Genomic DNA, 26,761 nt, shown 5'->3' with positions numbered 1-26,761 from the left:
TTTTATACTTCATGTATTATATGTACCAAGTTAACACATGTGGACGATATATCCCCTGCTGAATTAAAAAAAAAAAAACTATTATCACTTAAAAGGATACTTAAGAGGATGCTTTCCCCATCACACTGTCCTGGCAACATTTTAAGAACCTTTATTTCCTTTGATAGGTTTTCTCTTCAGTTGGTGAAGAGAGAGATTCACACGTTCCCTGGAAAGAGAAGCTGTATGATATGTTCCAAAGAGCACTGGAGCTTCGATCTTAAAAGCTGAATTTAAGGCCCCATTCTACTATCAGCAGTAAAGGCTCTGGCTTCGATTTTTCACTCTGTAGAACGTAAATCATGTGTGTTCTATCTTATAGATTCATTTTTATAAAAATAAGATTAGATGCTGTAAAAAAAAGAACTACTTGCTTCCAATACATCCAACAAATATAGCTGAAACAGAAAGTCGGTGGTCTGCTAAGTGGGAGTCTTGCAGTGGGAAAGCTAGAGAGCAATAATTTGTTGTTGTACTTCCAGCAACAATATAAGAAAGAGGGTATCTGGAGAGTATTTGTATCTGCCAAAGAGAACTGTCAAATTACATTTTTTATTTGTAAATTAATAAAATACTCCTGTCAGTTACTATTACCTTGGATGTGGCCATCATCAACCTAACCCCTGTGGATCCAATAACATTTGTGTGAATTCAAAATTAGGTTCATGTACATGTCATGGTGAGGGTAAGATCTTAAACTTACAAGCAGCAATCCCTTTCCAGCCCCAACATTAACTGTTATTAGACAATTTAGCAATCCTCAGTTATCAAATCTCCACCAAGATGGCTGTTTTGGGTAGATAAACCATGACCTTCCCACCACTACTCTTAGGAGACTGTGACAAATGGTTATTACCAGAGTTTCCTATGAACAGTATTACTGGTCACTTGAAAAAGACACTATGACTATTCTTTAATTGAAATGTTTAAATGGCTTTAGACCATGCCCATTTTTTAGGTGGAGCATTAAACGGTAGCAGTATAATTTTAAAAGGGTAGCCTCCTACCCCCACCCACACACAGAGAGCATGCCTTCACCACCAGAAACTATCTAAGTAAGCTATATTGCCTTATTTGATGCTCAGGTAGACCCAAAACTGGAGATTGCAAGTCTGAAATGAGTTTAATCATTATGATACTTCTTCAAAAGGGCTTGCATTTACTATTCATCTTAAAAGAAAAATACTGCTTTGACAGTTAGGAAAATCTTTTGCTTTTGGCAGGCAGACTTTGACCGTGCTCCCGAGTTTTTTATTCAAACACTGTGGTTCTGCACTCTCTGAGGTTTTTGCTGAAATGTCTTTTTCCCCCAAGAAGACATTCTCTTTGAGTGCAGCACGGTACAGAAGTAAAGGTGCTCCCTACATGGCTTATTTACACTGAAATACATACAGCAACAAAGAAACACAGCTCTGATCCCACTTAGTAACTAGTAGAAATCTCCAAGTGGAGAACTAAAAACGTTATATGGAAAAAAAAATGAAATTGCATCATGCTGCTGAAGTTTTCAAGCCTTAAACATCTTAAAATAAAATAAAAAAATAAAATATAAAAATTTAAACTGTGAAAGTCAAACATATACAAAATAAAAAATAAAAATAAAATAAAAACATTAATTTGGGATGTTGTTGAAGAAGTTACATGGGCTGAACTGTCAGACTAGGTAATGTTAAAGGTCCTCATTAGTCTCAATATTTCTAGAAAACGCTAATAAAGCAATCCCTGTGATAAGGGGGCAGGGAGAAGATGTTAAACTAAATCCCCAGGAGAACCATACTCATAGATTCGACCGGAACACTTCAATGTGTACCTAATGGAAAATGTTTGCATAGCTTTTATTTACACTACATCTAACCCAAAGCTTTAGAATTGAAAATCTAAGGCTTAGATTTTAATGAGATCTCCATTTTAGGTCTTACATATATATAGTCTAAAACATTCCAATAAATATATCACACCAACCACACAACATATACCAATGAATGATATGCCATTATCAACAGTCGAATTACAATTCTCAAACACCTCAAGTTACACTAAAAACACTTAATGAGCTAAAGATAAAAGTGTGCATGTTTGTATTTGGAGTAAATGATTCCAAAATTCTTTCCATTCTTCCCTAATATAACTCCTGAGATCTTTTAGTCAGTTGAAAATCAAGTACATGGACAAACCAATTACATCACTTCCGTTGCACAAAAGAGACAAATAGCCAGCCCAAAGCAGTTTCTCCCTAAATAAAGCCTTACCTGACCACAGGGGCCTACACTAATGGCACCCAGATATAATAGTTCATTTGTTAATTAAACTGGTATAGCTTTGCCGCTTTTAAAAAAGTTATTATTTCAAATTACTTGAACTTTTTATTTTTACCAAAATTGTCCTAAGTGTGGATCAAGGTCAACGAATTTTTCTGTTAGGCTATTCTGGCCATTCAGTCTCTGTTCCAAGTACTCAATCTCACTATTGGAGTGTGAAAGCAGCTACAGACAATCCCTAAATGAAAGAGTGTGGCTGTATTCCAACAAAACTTTATTCATGGGCCCTAAAATTTGAATTTCATATAATTTTTACACATCACAAAATTTTTTTCAACTATTTAAAAATGTAAAAACAATTCTTAGTCTATGGCCATGCCACCCTGAACGTGCCAGATCCCATCTGATCTCAGAAGCTAAGCAGGGTCAGGCCTGGTTAGTACTTGGATGGGAGACCACCTAGGAATACCAGGTGCTGTAGGTGTTTAAAAAAAAAAAAAAAAGAAAACAATTCTTAGCTCTCAGGCAGAACAATAATAAGCAACAGCAGGTGGCAAACCAGATTTGGTTTCTGAACCATAGTTTGCTGAGTTTATATCTAGACTACCAAAACTGTATCGGCAAACAACTTTGTATTCCACACAAGGCCACCAGCAGTAAATATCTATGAACTGATCCTGTTTATCTCCTTCCTTTTATTCTGGAGGAGGGACAGAATGTCTTTGAAATACCTAGGCATCTAATTAACACATCAAACAGAGTACGTTTAACTAGTTTTTCCAAGGGCATATTAGAGCTTCAGCATGAGTTAAGATTCTCTCTCAAGACTGGGTAACAATCTATAAATAAAGGTGGAGGAAGCCTCAAGTAGAAGAGGACATCCACTGCAGCCTTTACAGTCTAAAACACTGGATAGAATCATAGTCCATCAGCACCAAACAAATAAAACAAAAAAAATTACAGCTTCATCCAATGTTTAATTTCTAGAATGGCATACAACTCTGTCTTAATAAGTTATTATAGAGTTAAGATACTATAAGTCCCTAAAAAACTTCCAATAAAGAGAAAATTAACTTTGAAATAGATGTAGATGTTTCCCTGTGTTCAAAGAATTAGATGGAGGTTAGGATAGGGCAACAGGTATGGTAAATGGGATATAGTCCACACATTTGAAGGCCATTATATACCAGGAAGCTACATATGTTAGCTCCAACCCTTGATTGGGTAATTCATAAATCATCACTCTAGAAGACAGACTTATACAATCTATACCTCTGTTCCACTATGTCCCGGAACCAAAGAAATATGAAAGGCTAATTTTATCAGGAGCCAAATAACCAATGATTTTGGGAAAAAGAGAATGATCCAGGCCCAGAAATTAGACTTCAATTTGAAATGACTTCCCTAGGAATTTTTGCCCACTGATATCTTCCTTGGGCAGGCCTGTGTTTGGGTTGTATTTCTGCATTTACTGTTCATGTTTGACAAGGCCATCAACAGGACTCTGGCCCAGCTCTAGATGTTGGGTAGAAGGAGCCCTAGAAGGCAGGCAAATACTAGGCCAATGAGCAATCATGCTATTATATAAAGACCTTAAATTGAGAGATTTCATAATATGTAGTGGTTGTTTCCTAGACTCTACACCCCAGCCCCACTCCCCACCATATACATGGTCTACAATCATGAACTACTCCACGGAGCTTTCCTGGTCCATGACTCTCTAAAAGGAAAACTTTTAGAGAGAGTGAAAAAGAGAGTGTAGTTACCAAAACCAGTAATAAAGAGTTGCAGCACAGGAAGGACCAAACAATTGGGTCTCTATGGCTCTGGGGGCCTGGGCCATACAAGCACTATTCAATCAGCAAAGAATTTGTCGGGATGAATCAGACTACCGGCTGACAGAATGGTGAGGAAGGGGCCGCCCAAGCAGAGGGTAATTCAAAGAGGCTTTTAAACAGCTACTTAACAAGTCTTGTGAGCTTTATTTAAATTTGATGAGAAGGCTACAAAATAGTTTTTTTCTACCTTTCAAATCTCTCTCTGATTGCCAATCTTGATAGAAGGAAAAGGAAGCTATTAAAAAGAAGTGGCATCTTCCAGGCATCAAGAGTGCTACAAAGGAGAGTGCCACACACATCTTCTCCAATACACAGACCTGCCTGTTCCCATGTGGTCTTTGCCTTAAAAAAATGGTAAAAAGCAGGCCAAGGCAAAGTGAAGGATATTTTCAATTTTCAGCAGTGGAAGAGCAGTATGGAGCTTACAATTTAAAGCAAAATTAAATCACAAAAAGCTAATATTTCACCAACAATCCAGCATGATGTCTATTACAGAGAACTTGACTTCCCTAGGCAACCTGTGAGGAAGTTACCGAGTAACAGCATACAATAACCATTGGGAGAAAAAGTCATAATCACATTTAAACACTAGGGAACTAGCTAACTGAAAGTTGTCTCTGTCTGTCACTGTAGGTTGACAATGACAGACACAGAAATAGAGAAAGCCCATAAAAAGGACTTCCTAGAGTCCCTTCTCCACACAGCGACCAGCTAGCCTTTTAAAAGGAAGTCAAAGCACAAACCCTCTGCTCAAAGCCCTCTCTTTTTGAGTTCAACTGGGTTGCCTCAAAAAGATATGCTGAAGTCCTAACTCCTCACACCTCTGAATGTGACTTATTTGGAAATGAGGTATCTTTATAGCTGTAATCAAGTTAAGTAAGATAAGGTCGTACTGGGTTAGGGTGGTCCCTAAACCCAATGACTAACGTCCTCGTAAAAATGCCATGTGAAGACACAGAGACACACAGAGAAGATGGCCATGTAATGAAGAAGGCAGAGATTGTAGTTACACTGCCATGAGTCAAGGAACATTAAGAAATGCTAGCAACTGCCAGAAGCTAGAAGAGACAAGGAAGAATTCTTCCCTAGAACCTTTGGAAGGAGCATGGCCCGCAGACACCTTGATGTCTAGCCTCCATAACTGTGAGAGAACACATTTCTGCTGTTTTAAGCCATCAGTTTATGGCACTTTCTCAAAGCAGCTCTTGGAAGCTAACACATCCTCCAATGGCTTCCTACCTCATTCAGAAAGAAAATCAACGCATCATTACAACATGATCCAGACCTCCCCTTACCTGGCTGACTTCAGCTCCTACTGCTCCCTGTCTCAACAATCCATGGTCCTCAAACACGCTGCCATCCTCTCGACCATGAGGCCTCAATTCCAAGGCAGGCTGGTCCTGTCTCAGACCTTTGCAGATGCCATTCCCTCTGCTGGGAGGGTTCTCTCCCCAAGAATTTGCAAGGCTGTTCCTCCAATCTTCCTTCAGGGCTCTACTCAAGTCCCCTTGTAAGTAAGGCTCCGCCTAATTACCCTTTGGCATCTCCTTTCCCCATACACCTTATGCCTCCTTCCCCTGTTTTATTTTTCTCCATAGTACTTAAGACAAACTGACATATATTTCACTTAACCTTTAAAAGGTCCATCATTCTCTGGAATGTTAGCTCGGTAAAAGAAGGGCTTTTTCACTGCTGAATCACAGTGCACGCTACTTAGTGCCTAGATAAATGAATTCTATCAGGAGAGGTGAAAGTTTACTCAAAACTGGCTGTGGGACAGAAAAGATTTATACTAATTAAGTGGAACAGAAGCTTCAATAGATGAAGGGCAAGCTCAAGGTTGGGCTCTGAGGTGCTAAGAGAGAATCTCTGTGCCAGGTTTTCTTAGGTAGACTGAGGGGCTCCCACCCTTCCTGCATGGAAGAGGGAGAGGTAAGCATTTTTGAAACAGCCTCTTAAGATTCTTCCTTGTCTAAAAAAGTCAACTCTTACCTATAATTTTTGTCTCCAGCCACACTCCTGTAGACAGTGACTTATCCTAAGAAATTTGTGAAGCCAAATCTAACACACTTCCACCACTGCATTCCTACACACATTGTTGTTTTTTAGGGCTTGAGAGGAAGGGCCCAACAGGAAGGTTTGATAATGATAATCTCGTACTGCAAGTGTACAAACTACTTAGGGAAGAAAGCCTCTGACCACCATACTCCTAAAAAACAAATATACATTTCAAGTAAGCCAGGAGCTTTAAAACAGCTTTTTCAGTAAGGAGACAATCCACACCTTTTTAAATGGCCCTAAGTTAACACCTTCTTTCCTTCATTTACATTTTCAAAACTTTAAAACAAAAGGGGCAGAAAATGAACGTCTTTCCTTACCTTGAGTTTTGGCCCCAGGTCGTATTAATCCTAGTGATGATTCACAAGATACCTTGACAGGTGATCTGATCGGTGTTTCAACTTCAGGGGTCTCAAAATTACCTTCAGAATCCGAGCTGCCAAGGGGGAAAAATGAGGAATTACCACTTTCAACGGTATATCCGACACCCTTTATAATCTATGTGTCCGCAAAGGCTAAAGTCCAGAATTTTTGCCTAAGTTTGAAACCCACTGGTCCTCACCACGGATTGGTCTGTGGGTGATGCTGCCGGTTTTCTAGCAGGGCCCTCATCCAGCTTCTGTCTGGCATCCTGCCTCTCTGAAATCTCCTCTATCCTCCAGAGATTCTTCACCAGCATCATTTATTTTGATGTCATTCTTCCCTCTGACACCCCAAAAATGCGCTTTCCAACAGATTCCTTTTCTCACAAGAGCCCTTTCCTACATGCTTGAAAATTAAGACTGCCCCTCCTCCTAAAAAAAAAAGCAAACCAATTCTCGCCATGATTCCTTTTTCTTTGACAGGCTTCTACCTGTTTGGAACTCACTTGGCCCGAGGCAGAAAATGCTGTCACCTGCTTTCCGCAATCGTACGGGTGACAGCGTAGCAGAGACCACCATTTCTCACCAGCTGCCAGGGGCCTGTCATCACGCGACCTTCTTTACCAAGATTGAATTTTCGGGACATGGAGCGACTTCTTCCCCACAGGGAGGGCCCCAAGTTCCGTCGGGTGTGATCAGTGTGTGTGGGGTGTGTGTGTGTGTGTGTGTGTGTGTGTAGGGGCGGGGGCTGAGGGACTGAAGCTTAGAGAAAGTGAGGCAGTGAGGCAAACCGGGATGCGGAGAGACTGCAGATTCTGGGTTAGGTTTAGAAAGCTCACACTAAAACCGGGAAAAGAAAATACATGGGAGAATGAAACATCCTTAACTTTCGAATGCGCAGCGGAGACCTGGTTACAGGCAAGGACACAGCATTGCCATGAATATGGTTACGCGGGTGGGCGACCACACACACGCACACAGAATGAGCCGCAGATGGATGGATGGCAGCACGTTTGCATCTCGGCAGGGATGCGTGTACTTGCCTGAAACTCAAGGATTTGGTCTCGGCTTGCGAGTCCTCCTCCTCGGGGTCGCCCTCGGGCCCTCCGGCCTCGTCCTCTCCAGCGCCCCCGCCGCGCACAGCGGACCACGTCCATTTCGCCCACTGCACGGGGGACAGGATCTGCCAAGGGCTGAATGCCATGAGCGCGGATCCTCCGGCTCCAGCTCCTAAGAGTAGGGGAAGGGGGAGAGCCTTTTTTCCCTTTCAAAATGGAGGGAACCGGTGACAGGCGACTGTAAGCGTTTCCAGTGCAGGCGCGGATGTGGTTAAACGAGCACCGTTGGCGGCGCGGGTGGAAGCGCTTCCTCCCGACTGGCAGGCAGCGCCGCTTCCTCCTGGTCCTTCTTCCCAAACGGTGCGGCCACGACGCCCCCCGCGCTGGGCGACTCTCGCCAGGAAGATGCCTCTCCTGGGGCCTCCTCAGGGCCCCGGCCCGCAGCGCCCGGCGGCACGGGGGCTCGGGGACTCTGGGTCTCGGGCTCGAGAGTCCCGCTTCCCCGCTAGCTCGGCGCGCATCAGCTGCCGCGGTCGCCGCGCCCCAGGAGCCGCCCCCTCGGACCGTACCACTAGCGCGTGCTGGCGGGGGTAGCGGGTGGCGGCGGGGCTTTGAAGTCTGCGGCGCGCCCGCCAGATCTCCCCTCCATTGCGTCACGCTGGTTGCGCCTGGACTGGCGGAAGGGGGCTTCCCGGCTGCGACTGGAGTTGCGGTCGCAGGACCTAGGCGCCCCTAAAAGCTCAGTCAACATCAAAAGTAGGGAAGATCTATTTTCTGTGTATGTGCACACTACGCTTTTTCTCCTTCCCTTTTTATTTTTACTTTTTCATCCAGCCACTGTGACTTAATGGCATTGGTGATATTGGATCACACAGAAGTGAGGCCCCTTATAAAAATAAAACTTTGAGGCCCCTCCTGACTGGTGTTTTTCCCCTCCCCTATATTCACCGCGTGGAAGAGTTCAGCCCGTTCACCTTCGACCCTATCACTCCCAGGATTTGGAAATCCCTCAGCAACGCTGCAAGAGTAGCCAAGGATTGGAGTTTTAGACGCTGTGTCACTCCCCAAACCGCACTCGTGGACGTTCTGTGGCCAGGTCTGGGGTAAAGGGTGCTAAATTATCCTGGAAAATTATAGCCTGATCGGTTTCCCATTCTCCTTTTTGAGCCCCGCCCCCCTGCCCCCCCCCCTCCCGCAATAACTTCCGAGTCTGATTTCTGACTTCGTTTACTGCTTCAGAAGTATGCCAACAGGCCTGGTGAAGGCAGCCTTCAAAATAAAAACCCTCTTTATTCTTGAAAGGCAGAGCTCTCCTCGGATTTTCTTCATTTTCCATTTAGGGACTGCTCCTCAGAATCATCAATGTACCAAGTGAATCGGCTCCCTCCATCTTCAGGCTTAATGATCCCCGTGGCTGGATAAGGCATTTCTTCTACTGTTATAATTGCCCAGAGTTATGGTGAATCTGTGAAATGGTTGCAGGTTCCCACAGAGAGAGCAGCTCCAGAACGTAGAAACAAAGTCGTTAGCAGGTATATTGTTGATGAATCATGACTGTCTTACACGTTCGGTAACAAAAATAAAAGCAAAGTAATGCAAGATAAAACATGGCAGGTAGTCTCACCATAACCAGGACAGGGGTTTGCCTGAAGTCTAAATGAAAGGGTTTGGGGTGTCAGGATGTTTACATCCAGCTTCTTCCCACAGATAAACAACTCTCTCGAGTGTTCTGGAGACAACAAAGATATGAAGTAAGCAGGAGTAATTTTTTTTTAGGTCCACATGAAATATGCCACAACACTATACAACTGTATTTTTAGGTTTATGGTTCACCACATAAACCTTTAGATTATAAGTTCCCCCAGGTTCCTGAATTTAACACAAGGATTTTGTTACCTGGAAATAATATTACCCCATGTGGGTCAGTAACCAGCACACACTAGGTCCTGTTTTCCTTCTAAATAGTCCTCAAATCTTTTTATTCCTCTGCACTCTATTGTTCACAGTTCTACTCTAAATGTCTCCCAACTAGTTCTACCTCTGAGGGTTTTCTCACCTGGGATCACTCTTGCCTGGCTGATCTGTGACTTGTACTCTAGTCTTGCTGTTCCTGTCCCCCTGTATTCCTGACCTTTTGTATTTCCAGCCATAATCAGCAGAGAATTGATTCTGAACTTTAATACGTCCAAGAATCATCTGAGATGCTTTAAAAACACGAATTCAAATTGCCAGCAGGATCTAGAAATCTGTATTTTTACTAAGTGTCCTGGGGAATTTTTTTCACAGGATAAATTTGGGAAACAATAACTAGCTTAAACCAACTAATTGCTGCTTGGAGAACACTCTCCCTTTGGCCAGCAGAGTTTTGTACAAACCTCCTACCTACCCCCTCCTTAAGCTCCTAGTCCTTGACTATCTGAATTTTATCACACTTGAGCTGTTAACATTTCTCTGGGAAAGAGGCTGATTTCTCCTTCCTTTTTACTATATCTATACCCCAAACATCCATAGATACTTTTACTGTTGCCCTTAGATAGTTTTGAAAAGACGCATTGTTAATAGTTTACCAGGACAACAGGTATAAAGCAGGACATCCCAGAATGTAGGGTCATCCCTAACTTAGCACACTATATATAATGTTTTTGTTTATTTATCTGTCCCATTTGTGGACCATAAGCTTCTAAATGGCAGGGACCACATCATATTTATGATTCATTTTTGTTTCCCCAGAGATTAGGACAGGGCCACATATATAGTAGATGTTCAAAAACTGTGCAAAAAAAAATGAATATTCTAGTTTACAAATAGACCTCATGAGTTTGGCTAGGGTGATATAAATTCTGAAAGCTTGACTCCTCCTGAAGAAATCAAAATTTTGAACCAGCATAGAATGGAACCTAGGATGAGTGGTGGCGCCAGTAAGATGAAGCCCAAAAACTGGAGAAGCAAATGCTCAATTTCTAAAAAAAAATAACTCTTCTGCAAGCTCCTGGATTTAATGTGAACAGCAATAAAGTAAGTAACTACTCAATAGCATGAATTGATTTTGTTGTCTAGAAGTACAAGTAACGAGGCTATCTGATATATGAATTTTCCTAAACTTCTGGGAAAGAACGACCAATGTTTAACAACAGAAATAATAACCAAAGTAAAGAATCATTTTGCTGCTACGTCCTCAGATTCACAGAGCAGAATGTCTGGAAATATATGACCAAGTAATCAAACGAAACATATTTGTTTTGGAAATGACCATAAGCACAGAAAGAGCCCCCATCTGTTCTCTTCCTTCCTCTGCTTCTTGCTCTTCACAGAAGCTTTGGATCAATATATATGAAAATCTAAAATATAACTCCCTAAACATTCCGCAGTGGTAGCCATGCCAAGCACACACCTTGCCGCTAAATGGGTGCTCCACAGGGATCTGCAAAATGGGTCTCTTTAGTACAAAACAAAATATGTGAGTAAGCCAACTCAAATAGGCAAACAACTATCCATTTAGTATCACAGCTACTGTAAGAATGCCTGTAGGGATGTGGCAAAAGGTGAGGGGCGGAGGCAGGGTGGGGTCGAATTGCGAAGAATCCCATATACCTTTTAAGGAGTTTGAGTTTGATCCTATAGTTGCGGGAGCAATTCCAAGTACCTACCTAAATAATGTAAGGGAGTGAAAAGGCATGGGTGGTAGCTGTACCATCTGGAGAACATTGCCTTGGCTAAGGGGTGTCCCTACCCAGTTCCTGGTGCCCAGCATTGCCATCAAACAATTTTCCAAGAGAAATCAAAATCCTGGATTTAATAGGTCAAAAAATAAAAAAAGAAAAATCTTCCAATCTTTAACATTATTAGTGTTTTAAATTGTTTTAAACCTTACAGAAGCCAGGACGGGACAAACAAAAGCCATCTATCTGTGTGCTTAAGTGGCCTATGGACCCTGGATGGGCAGAGCAAGTAAGTAACATTTCCATTTAGAAAGAGCATTCTGACAACAGCCCAGAGGCTGGGAAACTGCTATTTTTCCCTGCTCCAAACTGCTTAGAGAAGGAGACAGCTTCTCTCTAGAGGGTAAAAGAAGGCAGAACTGGAATGAGCGTCCTTATCTTTCACTCCGTTTGTTTGTTCAATAAGTATCAATGCTACAAGTAAGCTAAGCACAATGGCAACACTTGAAACTGGAAGGAAAAGACAACCCTGCTACCAAGAAAAGGGAGTTCCTAACAGCCAGTGAAAGAAGGCATCTGTAGGGGATGATGCTGAGGGAGTGGAGGAAGCAAGGAGGGAGGAGAGGGTTAGGATAGCACTAAGGAATCACAGAGATAAGGTAACCACTGAGAAACCACAAAAGTCAGGCAGGCAGACAAATTATCTGTATTTTCTAATAACTTAAGAATTTGATGAGCAAAAGATACATACATCTACTTCAACTAAGATTAAATGCCAGATTGATGATGTAACCAAAGTGGCTGGGCATCTCTGAAGGGCTTAGGAAAAGCACTGGCCCATACGAAATCAAAACAGCCTATGGCAACTACGTTGAGGTGTTCAGCGGAACTTCCATGGACCATCTCCCACTCCCCTACTCTGCATTTTGAGAGCCATCCTGTTCACTAAATGAGGTTTCCGAGACATCATGAGAAATTCCTTGCCTGTGGTTACTCCATCACCCTGATCACTGAGTGTCTTCTCCCTACTCACCAGGCTAAACACTCTCAACCCTTAGCTTTTTTCCCCTCAAACATTTCAATGAAGAAGGTCTCTACGATGTGATGATAATCATACTTTATATCAATAAAGTTTCATCTGATCCTTATAATCATTCTCTTATGTAGTGGGGCAAGTTGTCTCATTCTCAATCTGCTGATATGGTAACTGAACCAGAAAAGGTGACCAATGCCAGAAGTCACACATCTAATTACTGCCAGAACTGAGTCTAGAACCCTCATCTCCTACCTTTCAGTATCCTCTGCACTGTATCAAACTGGCAGAAAGCAGAATGCCCTCGCAGCCACTCTGGAGCTCGTGATTCCATCAGCAAGCAGGCCTTTCAGTTAGTTGCTGCTACTGCAGTCCTGGCTTCTTGCTTACCTGGCATGGGCTGCAAAGTCACAACTAGGAATGCTTAGCTCTCTCAGTGAAAAACCGCCATTGTCAACAAGAGACCTGCTTTTCTGACCTACCTGAGTCTAACCAAGCAAGAACATGCTGGTTCTGTACAAGGCAACATTGCCAGTAACAGCATCTAGGAATATTCAACTATGTTAACATTACAGTCTTAACCTTGCAAGATCTGATGTTATCCTTTACCTGTAGGCTATAGTCACCTATCGAATCTTCCCTCCACTACCCAGACATACTCAAATCAGGAAATTTGTACTGTGCATTTACATCGAAAATTATAAAGAGAACCTCCTTCCTAATTTTTTAAAAGAGAAAAGCCAGATTTATGCCCATAGCTAATTAATACTTTTTCAGAGCCCCAGGAAGAATAAAAGGGATCCAGACTGCATCCATTAAAGACTCGACCGAGCTCCCCTAACTAGGGCCTGCTCAAAGACCCTTGTCTAGGCTTTGCTGTGGCGATCAACTCTTGTCAGATCCACCCTCTGATCTATTTTGCTTTGTATCACAAAAGTAATGTTTGACTTCTCCAGAAAGTATTCCATTCAACTTGTCATGATGAGACCTACAACAGAACTGCCACATAGCAGTTATACTGTGTCAGCTTTCAGAGAGTGGGGAAAAAAACCCAAATATATGTTATGAGGGTTACACTAAACTATTGTCATTTTAGAGCCAGTTCTATGAGGTTCTCTCTCATCTCCATCAAATATCATGATGATATGTTTATTGACTTTATAAGAAAGTTCACGTTCTCTACCCTGGAGTGTGTTAGAGAAACTGTTGTTGGGTACAAATGATATAAACAGAATTAGGTCAGTCTGTTCATTCTGCATAAGAAAAATTCTTTCCACCAACTACCACAAATCCGAAGCTGAAAACAAGCAAACCAAAAATAAGCATGAAAGATTCACTTAAAGCTGTGAACTATCTTTAAATTTAGAAATATTTTCTATTCCAGTAGAATAAGTTTGGTTTTTCCTGCTAAACAGCACTGCGGTTACAGAGCCTGTTAAACAGGCATATCATCTTGTAAAATGATTGTTACTGATTTAGCACATTTTGTTTTCTTCTATTGAACTTAAATTCCTTTTTAGCAGATTAGGCAGTAAGAAAAGTGGGCCTTTCAAGTCAGCTTTATATGTAAAGCCTCAGACAAGAAAACCATCTGAAACTCTTTTCTAAGTCGTTTATGAATTTCAGTTTCTAACAATGACCATTACTCCAAATTGAAGAGATCTACTTTATTTTATTTGCCTGGGTCACGGGGAGGATGGAATCTAAGGCGTGAGTTAAACAGGCTGAAGGAATTTGGGAATTTGAAATAGAATAATATTCCCTCTCCTGTAGCCATTTTATTCCCTCTCCTCTACCTTACCTCCAAAATAAAATAAATCTCTCAAATGAAGCATCTGGAAGACCAGAAGAGCATTGATCATATGGCCCAGATTTTCTGAGATCATCCTGACATCCAATATTCTACCCACTATCCTTGTAAATACATGTCCTCATTTTTGATTTGTGAAAAATTGTCACTAAGAAATTCGAAGGTAACAGATTGAGAGGGCACTTGGAGAGGGCAGCAGCGATTCACTGGTAGGAGGGTGTGGGGACAAGTGTCCACCAGAAGAAAGAATAAAACCACAAAAAGCTTTCCCAAATAATTGGGACACCCACTCTGCCTAAATCCTCACTCTGGAGACTTGGGGGAATTTCATTACAGTAACTCGTGTTTGTGATGAATAATCCTCTTGTGTTACTAAGAAATAAAAAGATGGGAAAGTAGGAAGCAAACTCCATGACGTGATATGAAGCCTCCTGTTTCTTCCAGCTTTTATATTTTTAGACTAAAACTTTAACTGCCATATTTTGTTTATGAAACTACATGTGTGTGAAAATTGAAGAAAAATACGTCCTTTCACTTCTCTGTTATAGTACAAAGTGGGGAGAGGCAAATCCTGTCCTTTTTGAGTGCTCTAATTTTTTTAGAAATTCCAAATATTAACCTATCACTCATTTTACCCACTAATGAATATAAGTTAAACAACTAGCTCAATAAATGAAAAGACATAATAATGTTCCAAGTTAGTAAAACTAAATGTTATAAAGATGCCAATACTATCTCATTAATTTATAGGTCTAATGCAATTTTCATTAAAAATTCTTAGGGGATTTTTCTCAGGATTTGTCAATATTTTTCAAAAGTTTATCTAGAAAAATAAACTGGTGGGCATATTTTAGATTCTTTAAAAAAAATGGAGTCAAGAAGAGGATTAGGTCTATAAGACATCAAGACACATTTATGCAAAAATAGGCATACCCTTATTCTGTGAAACAGAACAGAAAGCCCAGAAAAAGACCCTACACAATATAAGAATTTGTTATATGATAAAGATTATATTACAATACAGTGGGGGAGGGAAGATTATTTAATAAATGGTTGGAGAATAATCGGTTATGTGAATAAAAAGGAGGCTATGTAGTAAACCTGACAAGCTCAGGGGGGGTCACACGGCAGGCCTGACAAGCTCAGTGATGGAAAGTAACTATACAGCATGGTCTGATCATAAACTCCTAACTGAGCAGATGATGTGGGTAGCCATGTCCCTACCTATAGCTTCCCTAGCAAAGGTCAATCTTCACCTTAAGCGACCCTGTCCATTGTTCTTATGCATCTAGAATACCATACCTTTGAAATGTCAATAATTTTCTTTTCCAGACCCCTTGAAGACACAACGGTGGCACGAGAGCCCAAGACCACCAGAGCAGGCGACCATGAAACTCTTCGTTGTTATCTTGTTGCCCAAATACCATCTCTGTGAGCTGTAAATGTTAAATATTAACTATCCTGTACCCACTCATGTAAAAGAAGTGTTTCTCCATTTTGCTTTTGATCCAGTCCTAGAAATTTCCCCATTTTGCTTTCTGCCTTCCCCTTAATCTGCCACCAATGGATTTCATGTAGTCTTCCTTACATTTTCTCCTGTGATTCTAAATGCATAGAAAGAACTACAAAATTGCCATTCTCTCGAGCTTTTTCTCAATCTATTGAGGACATGTTGGCCATGTCCTCAAAATTTTGGCTCGAATAAACTCTTATAAACTTTTTCTATAGGTTTGGACGTCCTTTTGTCGACAGCTGGCAATGGGGAAAAAGATCAAAAGTCCTTACCTCAAAAAGATCAAAAAGTCCTTACCTCAGAGCATATACAAAGATAAATCCCAGGTGGACTAGATGGCTAAATAATAAAAATAAAACCATGGGGAAAAAACAATCCAGAAGCAACAGAATCTGTCAAAGCTCTGTAGGAAAGATGACTGTCCAAACTTCGAAGTAATTAACAAAATCACATGCAAAATAAAGATTGCAGATTTGGCTAAGTAAGAAGAGTAAAGCTTCTAAATGTTTGCCTTCAAATTAAAGGGCAAATTGACAGGCTGTGGAAAATAGTGACAACCAAAAGCTAATATTGTTATATATCCTAAGGAACTCATGAAAGCCAGTAAGATCATTCAAATCCCAAAAGAGAAGTAAACAATTGTAATGGCTTACTATGCATCAGCACTTCACATGAATTATCTCATTTAACCCCGACCCTCTTGCCCCATAGGCTCATGAGTAGATATTATTATGACTCAATCAAATTGGCTACATTTTCAACTTATAAAACAGGGGTTCCTGATTTGGGTTTAGCAAGGGAGGATTTCAGAAGATCATAACCTCCCTGGAGTTATGTGCAAAATTATGTGTGTGCATATTTGCATCCGTCTCTCCTCTCTTCTTCCCCATATGCAGTCAAGCTCCACTTCAGGAACAGTGTGTTTTAGGCTGATAAAAGATTAATTTTCTAATCTGAAAGCAGAAGTAACAGAATATTCTCTTCCTCTAACAGTTACGAGAAAGTTCTAATCAAAATTGTCCTTATTTGGAGAACCTGAACCTGCCAGAAATTAATACAAGGAGCAACAAGCTTGGATGACTTGCAGAGGGTGGAAAGGGAAGGAATGCCCACTGGGCAGCCTATGGGTCTAATGTAAGCCACTTGCTGGGGACTAAATTGTGACACTCTCACTACACAAAGTTATTTGCCTGCAAAGCCAAGGTGCCATAAAAATAGAGATTTTCCCAGGGATTCCTATTGATACACAGGAAAGTCCTCAAAAACACCCAAATGGGCCAGGTATAGAAAAGGTGCACTTTAAGTGGTAGATGCAAAAAGCCACTTTAACATCTTTCTCTTTGGGGTGCCCTCTCTTTTGATGTTCTTCCCTCTAGGATGGTTTCTTCTGAGAAACTATGTTGATGAGGCAGATGGGACTACCAGGAGCCTCTTCCCATCTGGGGAAAAGTAGAAAGCCGGGAAAAAGTGGAAATCACGGTGGGGCTCAGTGGGAGACAGAGGCATGGAATAGGTTGGCAAGGCTCAATTTTGTAGAGCAGGAAGCTTAAGAATTTGAGGAGCCCTCTTTAAAAAAAATAAAAAAGGATTTCGAACGCCTGTTAAACAGGCATATCATCTTGTAAAATGATTGTTACTGATTTAGCACATTTTGTTTTCTTCTATTGAACTTACATTCCTTTTTAGCAGATTAGGCAGTAAGAAAAGTGGGCCTTTCAAGTCAGCTTTATATGTAAAGCCTCAGACAAGAAAACCATCTGAAACTCTTTTCTAAGTCGTTTATGAATTTCAGTTTCTAACAATGACCATTACTCCAAATTGAAGAGATCTACTTTATTTTATTTGCCTGGGTCACGGGGAGGATGGAATCTAAGGCGTGAGTTAAACAGGCTGAAGGAATTTGGGAATTTGAAATAGAATAATATTCCCTCTCCTGTAGCCATTTTATTCCCTCTCCTCTACCTTACCTCCAAAATAAAATGAATCTCTCAAATGAAGCATCTGGAAGACCAGAAGAGCATTGATCATATGGCCCAGATTTTCTGAGATCATCCTGACATCCAATATTCTACCCACTATCCTTGTAAATACATGTCCTCATTTTTGATTTGTGAAAAATTGTCACTAAGAAATTCGAAGGTAACAGATTGAGAGGGCACTTGGAGAGGGCAGCAGCGATTCACTGGTAGGAGGGTGTGGGGACAAGTGTCCACCAGAAGAAAGAATAAAACCACAAAAAGCTTTCCCAAATAATTGGGACACCCACTCTGCCTAAATCCTCACTCTGGAGACTTGGGGGAATTTCATTACAGTAACTCGTGTTTGTGATGAATAATCCTCTTGTGTTACTAAGAGATAAAAAGATGGGAAAGTAGGAAGCAAACTCCATGACGTGATATGAAGCCTCCTGTTTCTTCCAGCTTTTATATTTTTAGACTAAAACTTTAACTGCCATATTTTGTTTATGAAACTACATGTGTGTGAAAATTGAAGAAAAATACGTCCTTTCACTTCTCTGTTATAGTACAAAGTGGGGAGAGGCAAACCCTGTCCTTTTTGAGTGCTCTAATTTTTTTAGAAATTCCAAATATTAACATATCACTCATTTTACCCACTAATGAATATAAGTTAAACAACTAGCTCAATAAATGAAAAGACATAATAATGTTCCAAGTTAGTAAAACTAAATGCTATAAAGATGCCAATACTATCTCATTAATTTATAGGTCTAATGCAATTTTCATTAAAAATTCTTAGGGGATTTTTCTCAGGATTTGTCAATATTTTTCAAAAGTTTATCTAGAAAAATAAACTGGTGGGCATATTTTAGATTCTTTAAAAAAAATGGAGTCAAGAAGAGGATTAGGTCTATAAGACATCAAGACACATTTATGCAAAAATAGGCATACCCTTATTCTGTGAAACAGAACAGAAAGCCCAGAAAAAGACCCTACACAATATAAGAATTTGTTATATGATAAAGATTATATTACAATACAGTGGGGGAGGGAAGATTATTTAATAAATGGTTGGAGAATAATCGGTTATGTGAATAAAAAGGAGGCTATGTAGTAAACCTGACAAGCTCAGGGGGGGTCACACGGCAGGCCTGACAAGCTCAGTGATGGAAAGTAACTATACAGCATGGTCTGATCATAAACTCCTAACTGAGCAGATGATGTGGGTAGCCATGTCCCTACCTATAGCTTCCCTAGCAAAGGTCAATCTTCACCTTAAGCGACCCTGTCCATTGTTCTTATGCATCTAGAATACCATACCTTTGAAATGTCAATAATTTTCTTTTCCAGACCCCTTGAAGACACAACGGTGGCACGAGAGCCCAAGACCACCAGAGCAGGCGACCATGAAACTCTTCGTTGTTATCTTGTTGCCCAAATACCATCTCTGTGAGCTGTAAATGTTAAATATTAACTATCCTGTACCCACTCATGTAAAAGAAGTGTTTCTCCATTTTGCTTTTGATCCAGTCCTAGAAATTTCCCCATTTTGCTTTCTGCCTTCCCCTTAATCTGCCACCAATGGATTTCATGTAGTCTTCCTTACATTTTCTCCTGTGATTCTAAATGCATAGAAAGAACTACAAAATTGCCATTCTCTCGAGCTTTTTCTCAATCTATTGAGGACATGTTGGCCATGTCCTCAAAATTTTGGCTCGAATAAACTCTTATAAACTTTTTCTATAGGTTTGGACGTCCTTTTGTCGACAGCTGGCAATGGGGAAAAAGATCAAAAGTCCTTACCTCAAAAAGATCAAAAAGTCCTTACCTCAGAGCATATACAAAGATAAATCCCAGGTGGACTAGATGGCTAAATAATAAAAATAAAACCATGGGGAAAAAACAATCCAGAAGCAACAGAATCTGTCAAAGCTCTGTAGGAAAGATGACTGTCCAAACTTCGAAGTAATTAACAAAATCACATGCAAAATAAAGATTGCAGATTTGGCTAAGTAAGAAGAGTAAAGCTTCTAAATGTTTGCCTTCAAATTAAAGGGCAAATTGACAGGCTGTGGAAAATAGTGACAACCAAAAGCTAATATTGTTATATATCCTAAGGAACTCATGAAAGCCAGTAAGATCATTCAAATCCCAAAAGAGAAGTAAACAATTGTAATGGCTTACTATGCATCAGCACTTCACATGAATTATCTCATTTAACCCCGACCCTCTTGCCCCATAGGCTCATGAGTAGATATTATTATGACTCAATCAAATTGGCTACATTTTCAACTTATAAAACAGGGGTTCCTGATTTGGGTTTAGCAAGGGAGGATTTCAGAAGATCATAACCTCCCTGGAGTTATGTGCAAAATTATGTGTGTGCATATTTGCATCCGTCTCTCCTCTCTTCTTCCCCATATGCAGTCAAGCTCCACTTCAGGAACAGTGTGTTTTAGGCTGATAAAAGATTAATTTTCTAATCTGAAAGCAGAAGTAACAGAATATTCTCTTCCTCTAACAGTTACGAGAAAGTTCTAATCAAAATTGTCCTTATTTGGAGAACCTGAACCTGCCAGAAATTAATACAAGGAGCAACAAGCTTGGATGACTTGCAGAGGGTGGAAAGGGAAGGAATGCCCACTGGGCAGCCTATGGGTCTAATGTAAGCCACTTGCTGGGGACTAAATTGTGACACTCTCACTACACAAAGTTATTTGCCTGCAAAGCCAAGGTGCCATAAAAATAGAGATTTTCCCAGGGATTCCTATTGATACACAGGAAAGTCCTCAAAAACACCCAAATGGGCCAGGTATAGAAAAGGTGCACTTTAAGTGGTAGATGCAAAAAGCCACTTTAACATCTTTCTCTTTGGGGTGCCCTCTCTTTTGATGTTCTTCCCTCTAGGATGGTTTCTTCTGAGAAACTATGTTGATGAGGCAGATGGGACTACCAGGAGCCTCTTCCCATCTGGGGAAAAGTAGAAAGCCCGGGAAAAAGTGGAAATCGCGGTGGGGCTCAGTGGGAGACAGAGGCATGGAATAGGTTGGCAAGGCTCAATTTTGTAGAGCAGGAAGCTTAAGAATTTGAGGAGCCCTCTTTAAAAAAAATAAAAAAGGATTTCGAACACAATGCTAGGGCCCCTCTGTAGACCTGGGAGGGGGCCTGCACAAGTGAGGGGTCCTGAAATTTAAGCTTCATTAGCTTCATGGTAAATTCAACTCTACCCAGAGGGCAAGAGAGATTCCTGTGTCTCAAGAGTGATGCAACTAGCTTCAACTGGGTAGGTGAAAATACTGGGGTCACACTGACCTCCTCTATCTTTCTAGAGGAAATGAAAAATTTTAACCATTGAAAACTTGATAAAATTGTCAAAAGATATCTCCTACACAAATTATGAAACATAACTCATGACTCTATTCCTTTTGTACTAGAGAATACACACACACACACACACACACACACACACACACACACACAATTTTAATTAAGATAAAAAAGAAAAACTGTGGTGCTTCTTTAGCATTGTGTGCCTTATGCACCTTTATCCTTTGAATTTCCGTAAGACCACCATGATAGAGTCTAACTTCCCTTCACATCCATTATTTCCTTATTTCTTCCAGTTAAAGAACCTCCTAAGTTTTTGCTCAGCACATGGCCATCCAGCTAGAGACCACAATTCCCAGCTAGAGCCCTTTTCTGCAGTTAGGTGTGGGCTTGTGACTCAGTTCTCCCTGTGGGATGTGAGCCAATGGTAGATGCAATTTTGGGGCAATGTCTTTAAAAGGAAAACGACGTGTCTTACACTCTCCTTCCCCCATCCCACGGACTGGGGGTAAACCAGCTTCTATTGTGTGGATAAGGATAAAGGGGTGCAGAATATGCCACTCTAAAATGTGCACTTTGGCATGTGTATTACTTTGAACTGAAGTTAATCAAGACCCAGTAGGCTCAAGGAAAACGTTTACCTCTCCCTGAACTACCTAAAGGAATTTAGATGGAAGCTGGGCTCAGAAAGAGAGCCATTATCAGAGATAACGGTGTGGCAGGGCAAACATCCATTATCAAACATCGTCTCACATTACTGTGAGAAGGATTAGATAAAAAATTCATCTTATGTCTCAGTGGTGTCTTTTTTGTTAGACCAGAAAATTCCCCAACCATGAGACTCAAGCCTGCCATGTGAATGAGGTGGCCTAACTATCCTGAAAACAGGACTGAGCCCACTTTTCTCCCTACTGCAATGTTGTAATACTGCAGTTGTAATACTGCCTTTCTGGAAATTAGGCAGTTGCATCTTTAAAGATGACAGATGTGGATGAAAAAGCTGAAGGAGGCAGTGAGCTGTCACTTAGTTTCCGACAAAGGCCAAGTCTTCTCGGCACAATGGATTTGGATATTGTATGAAGAATATTAATTTCTTTGGGGAGAAAATAATATAATTTTATAAGTCCAGAAATGCTATATAATAAATATGAGTATCTTCCCAATTCGAAGGCAAAAGTAATAACTGACCCACATTCTATAAGTGAATTAATCATTATTGTTCTTTGGCTTTAACATTAACTGGTGTTGGTGATGATTTCTAGCGCTTACACACAAAGTATGTTTTTAGAAACTTTTTTCATGTGGACTCATAATTCATCAAGTTATTTTATTGTATTACAGAACTACCATAAGCAAGATTATCCTTATTGCTCTACTCAGTACCTCACCACATATAATATTGAAAGGGGCTAAAGCTTTGCAACCCTAAAGCTACCCTTTGAGATTTTGATTTTAAGCTGGTTATTAAGAAATAAAAGACTCAGAACATTTGACCCTACCCCTTTCCTGCCGAAGACATTCCAGTGGAAAGGCCTGCTCCAGGAAGGAAATCTTAGGATGCTCCCTTAGCCTAATTTGAATTGAGTACGGTAGATGATGGTTTTGAAAAAATGAATTTTTGATGAACAGAAAATTACAAAGAAAGGAAAACTTACCCATAGTCGTGATTTTGATAAATAGCCACTGTTAAAATGTTGGTGAGCAATATACCCTGCTTTTATCTTTTTCAAAGCATCTTTTTTTTTACATCCGAAATCAAATTATTTATATTTTTCTACTTATTACCTGTCCCCACAAGAAGTGTTCTCTGTGAACACAAAGACTTCGTTTACATTGTTCTTTATGATCAACCATATTTGGCGAATGAATGAAAGGACAGACAAACCCTTCAGATCCTCCTCTTACATATATATAAGCATAAACTTATGAGCACGGATAGCTAGGTAGATAAGACAGAGATAGATAGATAGATCGATAGATAGATAGATAGATAGATAGATAGATAGATAGATAGATAGATAGATCGATCGATAGAGACAGATACTTTTAAACAAATGGGATTTAAATATATATATTATCCTCTGCTAGAGGTGAGGACCTATGCCACACTTCTCTGGTTTTCATCATAGCTCTGCTCCCCAGGGGAGGAAGCAGGAGCCAGGATGCTCAGCCAAGACTCTTCCTGACCCCCAAAGAGCCCAAGTGTTCTGATGCCTTCTCTTAGCTGCATAACAAAGCTTTGCGTGTTCACACAATTTACATCATTTGCTCCCCATGGAGGGATATTTAAGGTGTTCCCTTTTCCTCACTATAAATGAAACTGTGATGAACCACCTTATGCATTCATTTTTTCACACATATATGATTTTTAGAGTTAAACCCTAGAAATGGGATTGTAGTGTCTCAAAACAAACACATTTTATATTTGGATACATATAACCAAACTGCCCTCCAGAAAGGTTGTACTAATTTGCATTTTTAAACAACAGTGCACGAGACAGCCCTTTCCCTAAACATTAATCAACTGTGAGTTCAGTCAGTCTTCTAAAACTTTGGCAAATAGGGTAGAAATGATATGCTATTGTTGGTTTTATTCGGACACATTTGATTTTTAATGCATTCTGAGCATCTTGTAATGTATTTATTGAAACACTGGCTCACTTCCTTTCTGCTCTCTCTTCTTTTCCTTCTTTCTTTCTTTTTTGTAAATGGAGTTTACAAAACAGTTTAAGTCCTTTATCTTAAATCAGCAGGTAAATGTGCGATTCCTGGACCGGCAATGTCAGTATCACCTGGGAATAAGAAATGCAAATTCTTGAGCCCCACCCCAGATCCATTGAATCAGAAAAGTTGGGGGTGGCCCAGCCATCTGTGTGCCTTCCTGATGCCAATGCAGGAGGCACTCTAAAGTGCCTTAAATCATTGTTTTTTCAGTCACACTATAGACTCTCCCTCTCTATACTAGAAAATGTCTCTAACTTCCAAACTAGAGACAAAAAGCTTTTTGATCAACAAACAGCAAGTTCAATATTTCTTCCTCAAAATGATATTTATGGACAAAATATCATTTGCTATTTCCTTTCATCCAAAATATTCTGAATTACCTCAACAAAACTATGAGTCCATAGTATCACTAAGCACTAACTCACAAAAGCCAAATTGTAGGTGTAAGAGGCATTTCCCTATTTTTGTCCGTCTAACATCATTCCCTCTTCTTTGAGCAACAATCCGTGTTTTCTTTGAGGAGCCTCCACCTCCTACTCTCAGGGCCTGTGGTTTGGGTATCCTGGCTCCTGATGCAGGGGTAGGAAAGTGACTCAGGTCTGACTAAACGGTACATTCTACCCCCATCCCCCACCTCTCCCTCCCTGACAACACCACTTGGTTCAGTACCAGGCACGTGACCCAAGCCCATCCAATCTACGGCTTCTGACAACCTCTCTAAACTTTTTCGCCACTACCCTCCCTCCCCTCGCATTTTCTGTGTCAAATCTGGGGCCCTTTGGTTTCTGAAGGAAATCCAGCATCTTCAGGGAGGGAGACCAGCGAAAAACTGCCCACAGGAGCAACCTGTAGGAGCAATGGTCACCGTGGCAAATCCAGCAGGCAGCCCAGAGTCGGGCAGAGTTTCAGCGATATCCACAGACTGGATATGCAGAGGTGACTCTGTGCTGGGATTAACCAACTTGATGGGCATTTTCGTTAGTCACTGGCCTCTTGGTTCAATAATCCCTTTATTTTAAATGCTCTGTAAGCCTCAAGTAATGACAGCTGGTAGACACATTTCCCAGGCTGCTGGTGCCAGCAATGGATACACGGAGATTGTGTGGCAACATTCTTCAGCCTCATTCCATGGCTCCTGGTACATCTGCTTCGTAAAAAGCTGCCTCAGATGTTCCCAGAATGCACTCTCCCTCGCCAGCACCATCGAGAGCCAACTTTAAAGAAATTCCCTAACTATGAGATATTAAAGTGCCTTTGTAAGTGTAAAATATTGTGCCAGAATCTTATTTTCTCCCCCTTAGATGTCGATTTTTTCCCCCTGAAACAAGATATTCAGAATCGTTGTCTCTTCAGCATCCACACTTTAATTAAATCCACTCATTCTAAAACATCTACTGAGTGACTCAGTGTGAGCGAGGCACGCCACGGAAACTGCTTATTCTTTCTGAACTCGACATAAAACAGGCACATTACAGACAGCATAATGCAAGGAACTGATGTATTTCACATATCCTGAGCCTCCTCCAAGTGATGAAAGTAGAGGAAAGCTCAAGTATGACCAAAAAAGGAAATAACATGATTCAGCTCCCATAGAGGGTGCGAAGGGAAGTATGGGGGAGAGGAAGAAAAGAGGGAGGGCGGGAAACCTGAGGGTGGCTGCGTTACTGACTGCAGAAGAGAAATGTGAACCCCAATCCACTCTTCCCTCAAGATTATTTGGAAGGCAAGAAAGCTGTGCTCCTGGGGATATATTTTCATGCTGATAAACAATGCAGCATCAAAAACCTCTCTGCTTTGTAAAGAATGTGAGAAATCTGGGATTTGATGTTGTCAGCTAGAGTATTCATGCTCTATACAAGACACACAAGACAGCCCTGGACAGAGCTCTTTGGCTCAGCAGGGGAAACCATAGTTTTATGACATCTCTATGTGTGAAACTGTCATTGCTGTGTGAGGAAGAAATTGTGGGAAAGTCAGGGCTGGCAGCACAGACACAAGCTCACACACATACACACACACACACACACCTGTGCACATCACACAGACACATATACACGCTTTACACACACTTGCACACATACCACACACATATACACACACACACACACACACAGTCACACACAACCTTCAAGCACTTCAGTCAAACACAAGACCCTCCCCATAGCCCCACTGACCACGAAAACAGAAGTATGGTATCAATCAAACAAGATAGAATTATCAAGGGTATAAAAACAACTTTTACTTAAAAGAAAAAGACCATAGACTGGGAAAGGACTGCCAAGGAGAAATTAAAAAGTGTAGGCCTATGGCAACAAAGACGGAGAAAAAGAGATGTTGGAAGAGCCAGTTGAGTACGTATTGGAGTCTTCTGGGTTTTGGTCTCTGAAGAATATTCGTCAGGAGCTGAGATAACCTACTCTTGTTAACGAAGAATTGGCATCCTGCTGCGTTGGGGAAGCATCAGTCCCCTCTTTTTGAGAAGAAAAATCGTCTGCTCTGTATACAGATTTGCCCATCAGGAGCTACAGCAGCCACCAGAGGGCACCAGAAAGTCCTGTCACAAATTCAATCAACAATTTCTTTTAAGAGAATTTCTTCGAGATTTGTATTTCTGTAAATACAAAAAGTCACAATAAGCCCCCTCTGCCTCCAACACAAGGTGTTTATACTACGATTTAACCAGTGAACACCAATGAACAACAGGAAGGAGAATGAAGACTTACACCTTCTCAGAAGCCACAAACAATATGTTCTGAACCATGTTGATTTGAAGCAGTGAAGAGAAATGACACACCCATAAGGGTAAGATCCTAGCCAGCAGAAGGAAACGGAAGTATCGAAAAACTCAATTTCGTCCTTCCTCGTTCCCTAATATATTTTATGTTCTCCTACATGTACTATCAGTTCATATCAGATGACTTTTTCATTTTATCTCACCCAGCAAAGGAATCAGGCTGAAGAAATAGTCTTGCTCACCTTAGACTAACCTCTGCCAAAAAGAACTAAGCAAATGGCTGGTACCCCCTTGTGGCAGGACCAAGAAGCAAGGAGGTAGAAAACAGGTAAGAGAGGCTTAGTCTAGACTATACTACTACCTCTGTCTCTCTTCCTCCCCGCTATTGTC

General features: G+C 40.9%; 1 protein-coding gene and 1 non-coding gene across 13 annotated transcripts in view; one reads left to right on the top strand and one right to left on the bottom strand.

The window, feature by feature from the left end:
* TACC1 (transforming acidic coiled-coil containing protein 1) overlaps nt 1–26,761 on the bottom strand; it is a 73,839-nt gene that overhangs the window by 37,380 nt on the left and 9,698 nt on the right. For 6 of the 12 annotated variants that reach the window (XM_023519633.1, XM_023519638.1, XM_023538647.1 and 3 more), the window contains exon 2: nt 6,514–6,629. The exons of 1 other annotated variant lie outside the window; for it this stretch is intronic. In XM_023519633.1, coding sequence (XP_023375401.1) covers nt 6,514–6,629 — 116 coding nt within the window. Of the gene's footprint in view, nt 1–6,513; nt 6,630–7,598; nt 8,147–26,761 lie in introns of those variants that run through there. 5 more of the 12 variants (XM_023519641.1, XM_011372536.2, XM_011372548.2 and 2 more) reach the window with 3 other exon arrangements.
* LOC111729313 lies at nt 2,663–2,781 on the top strand. The gene has a single exon (XR_002776180.1). It is a non-coding gene; the product is annotated as a 5S ribosomal RNA (ribosomal RNA).

This window comes from Pteropus vampyrus, unplaced genomic scaffold (assembly GCF_000151845.1).
Source record: "Pteropus vampyrus isolate Shadow unplaced genomic scaffold, Pvam_2.0 Scaffold8, whole genome shotgun sequence".
Lineage (NCBI taxonomy): Eukaryota > Metazoa > Chordata > Mammalia > Chiroptera > Pteropodidae > Pteropus > Pteropus vampyrus.
Note: the sequence above shows the minus strand (reverse complement) of the source record. Positions and strands in the feature narration are given on the sequence as shown.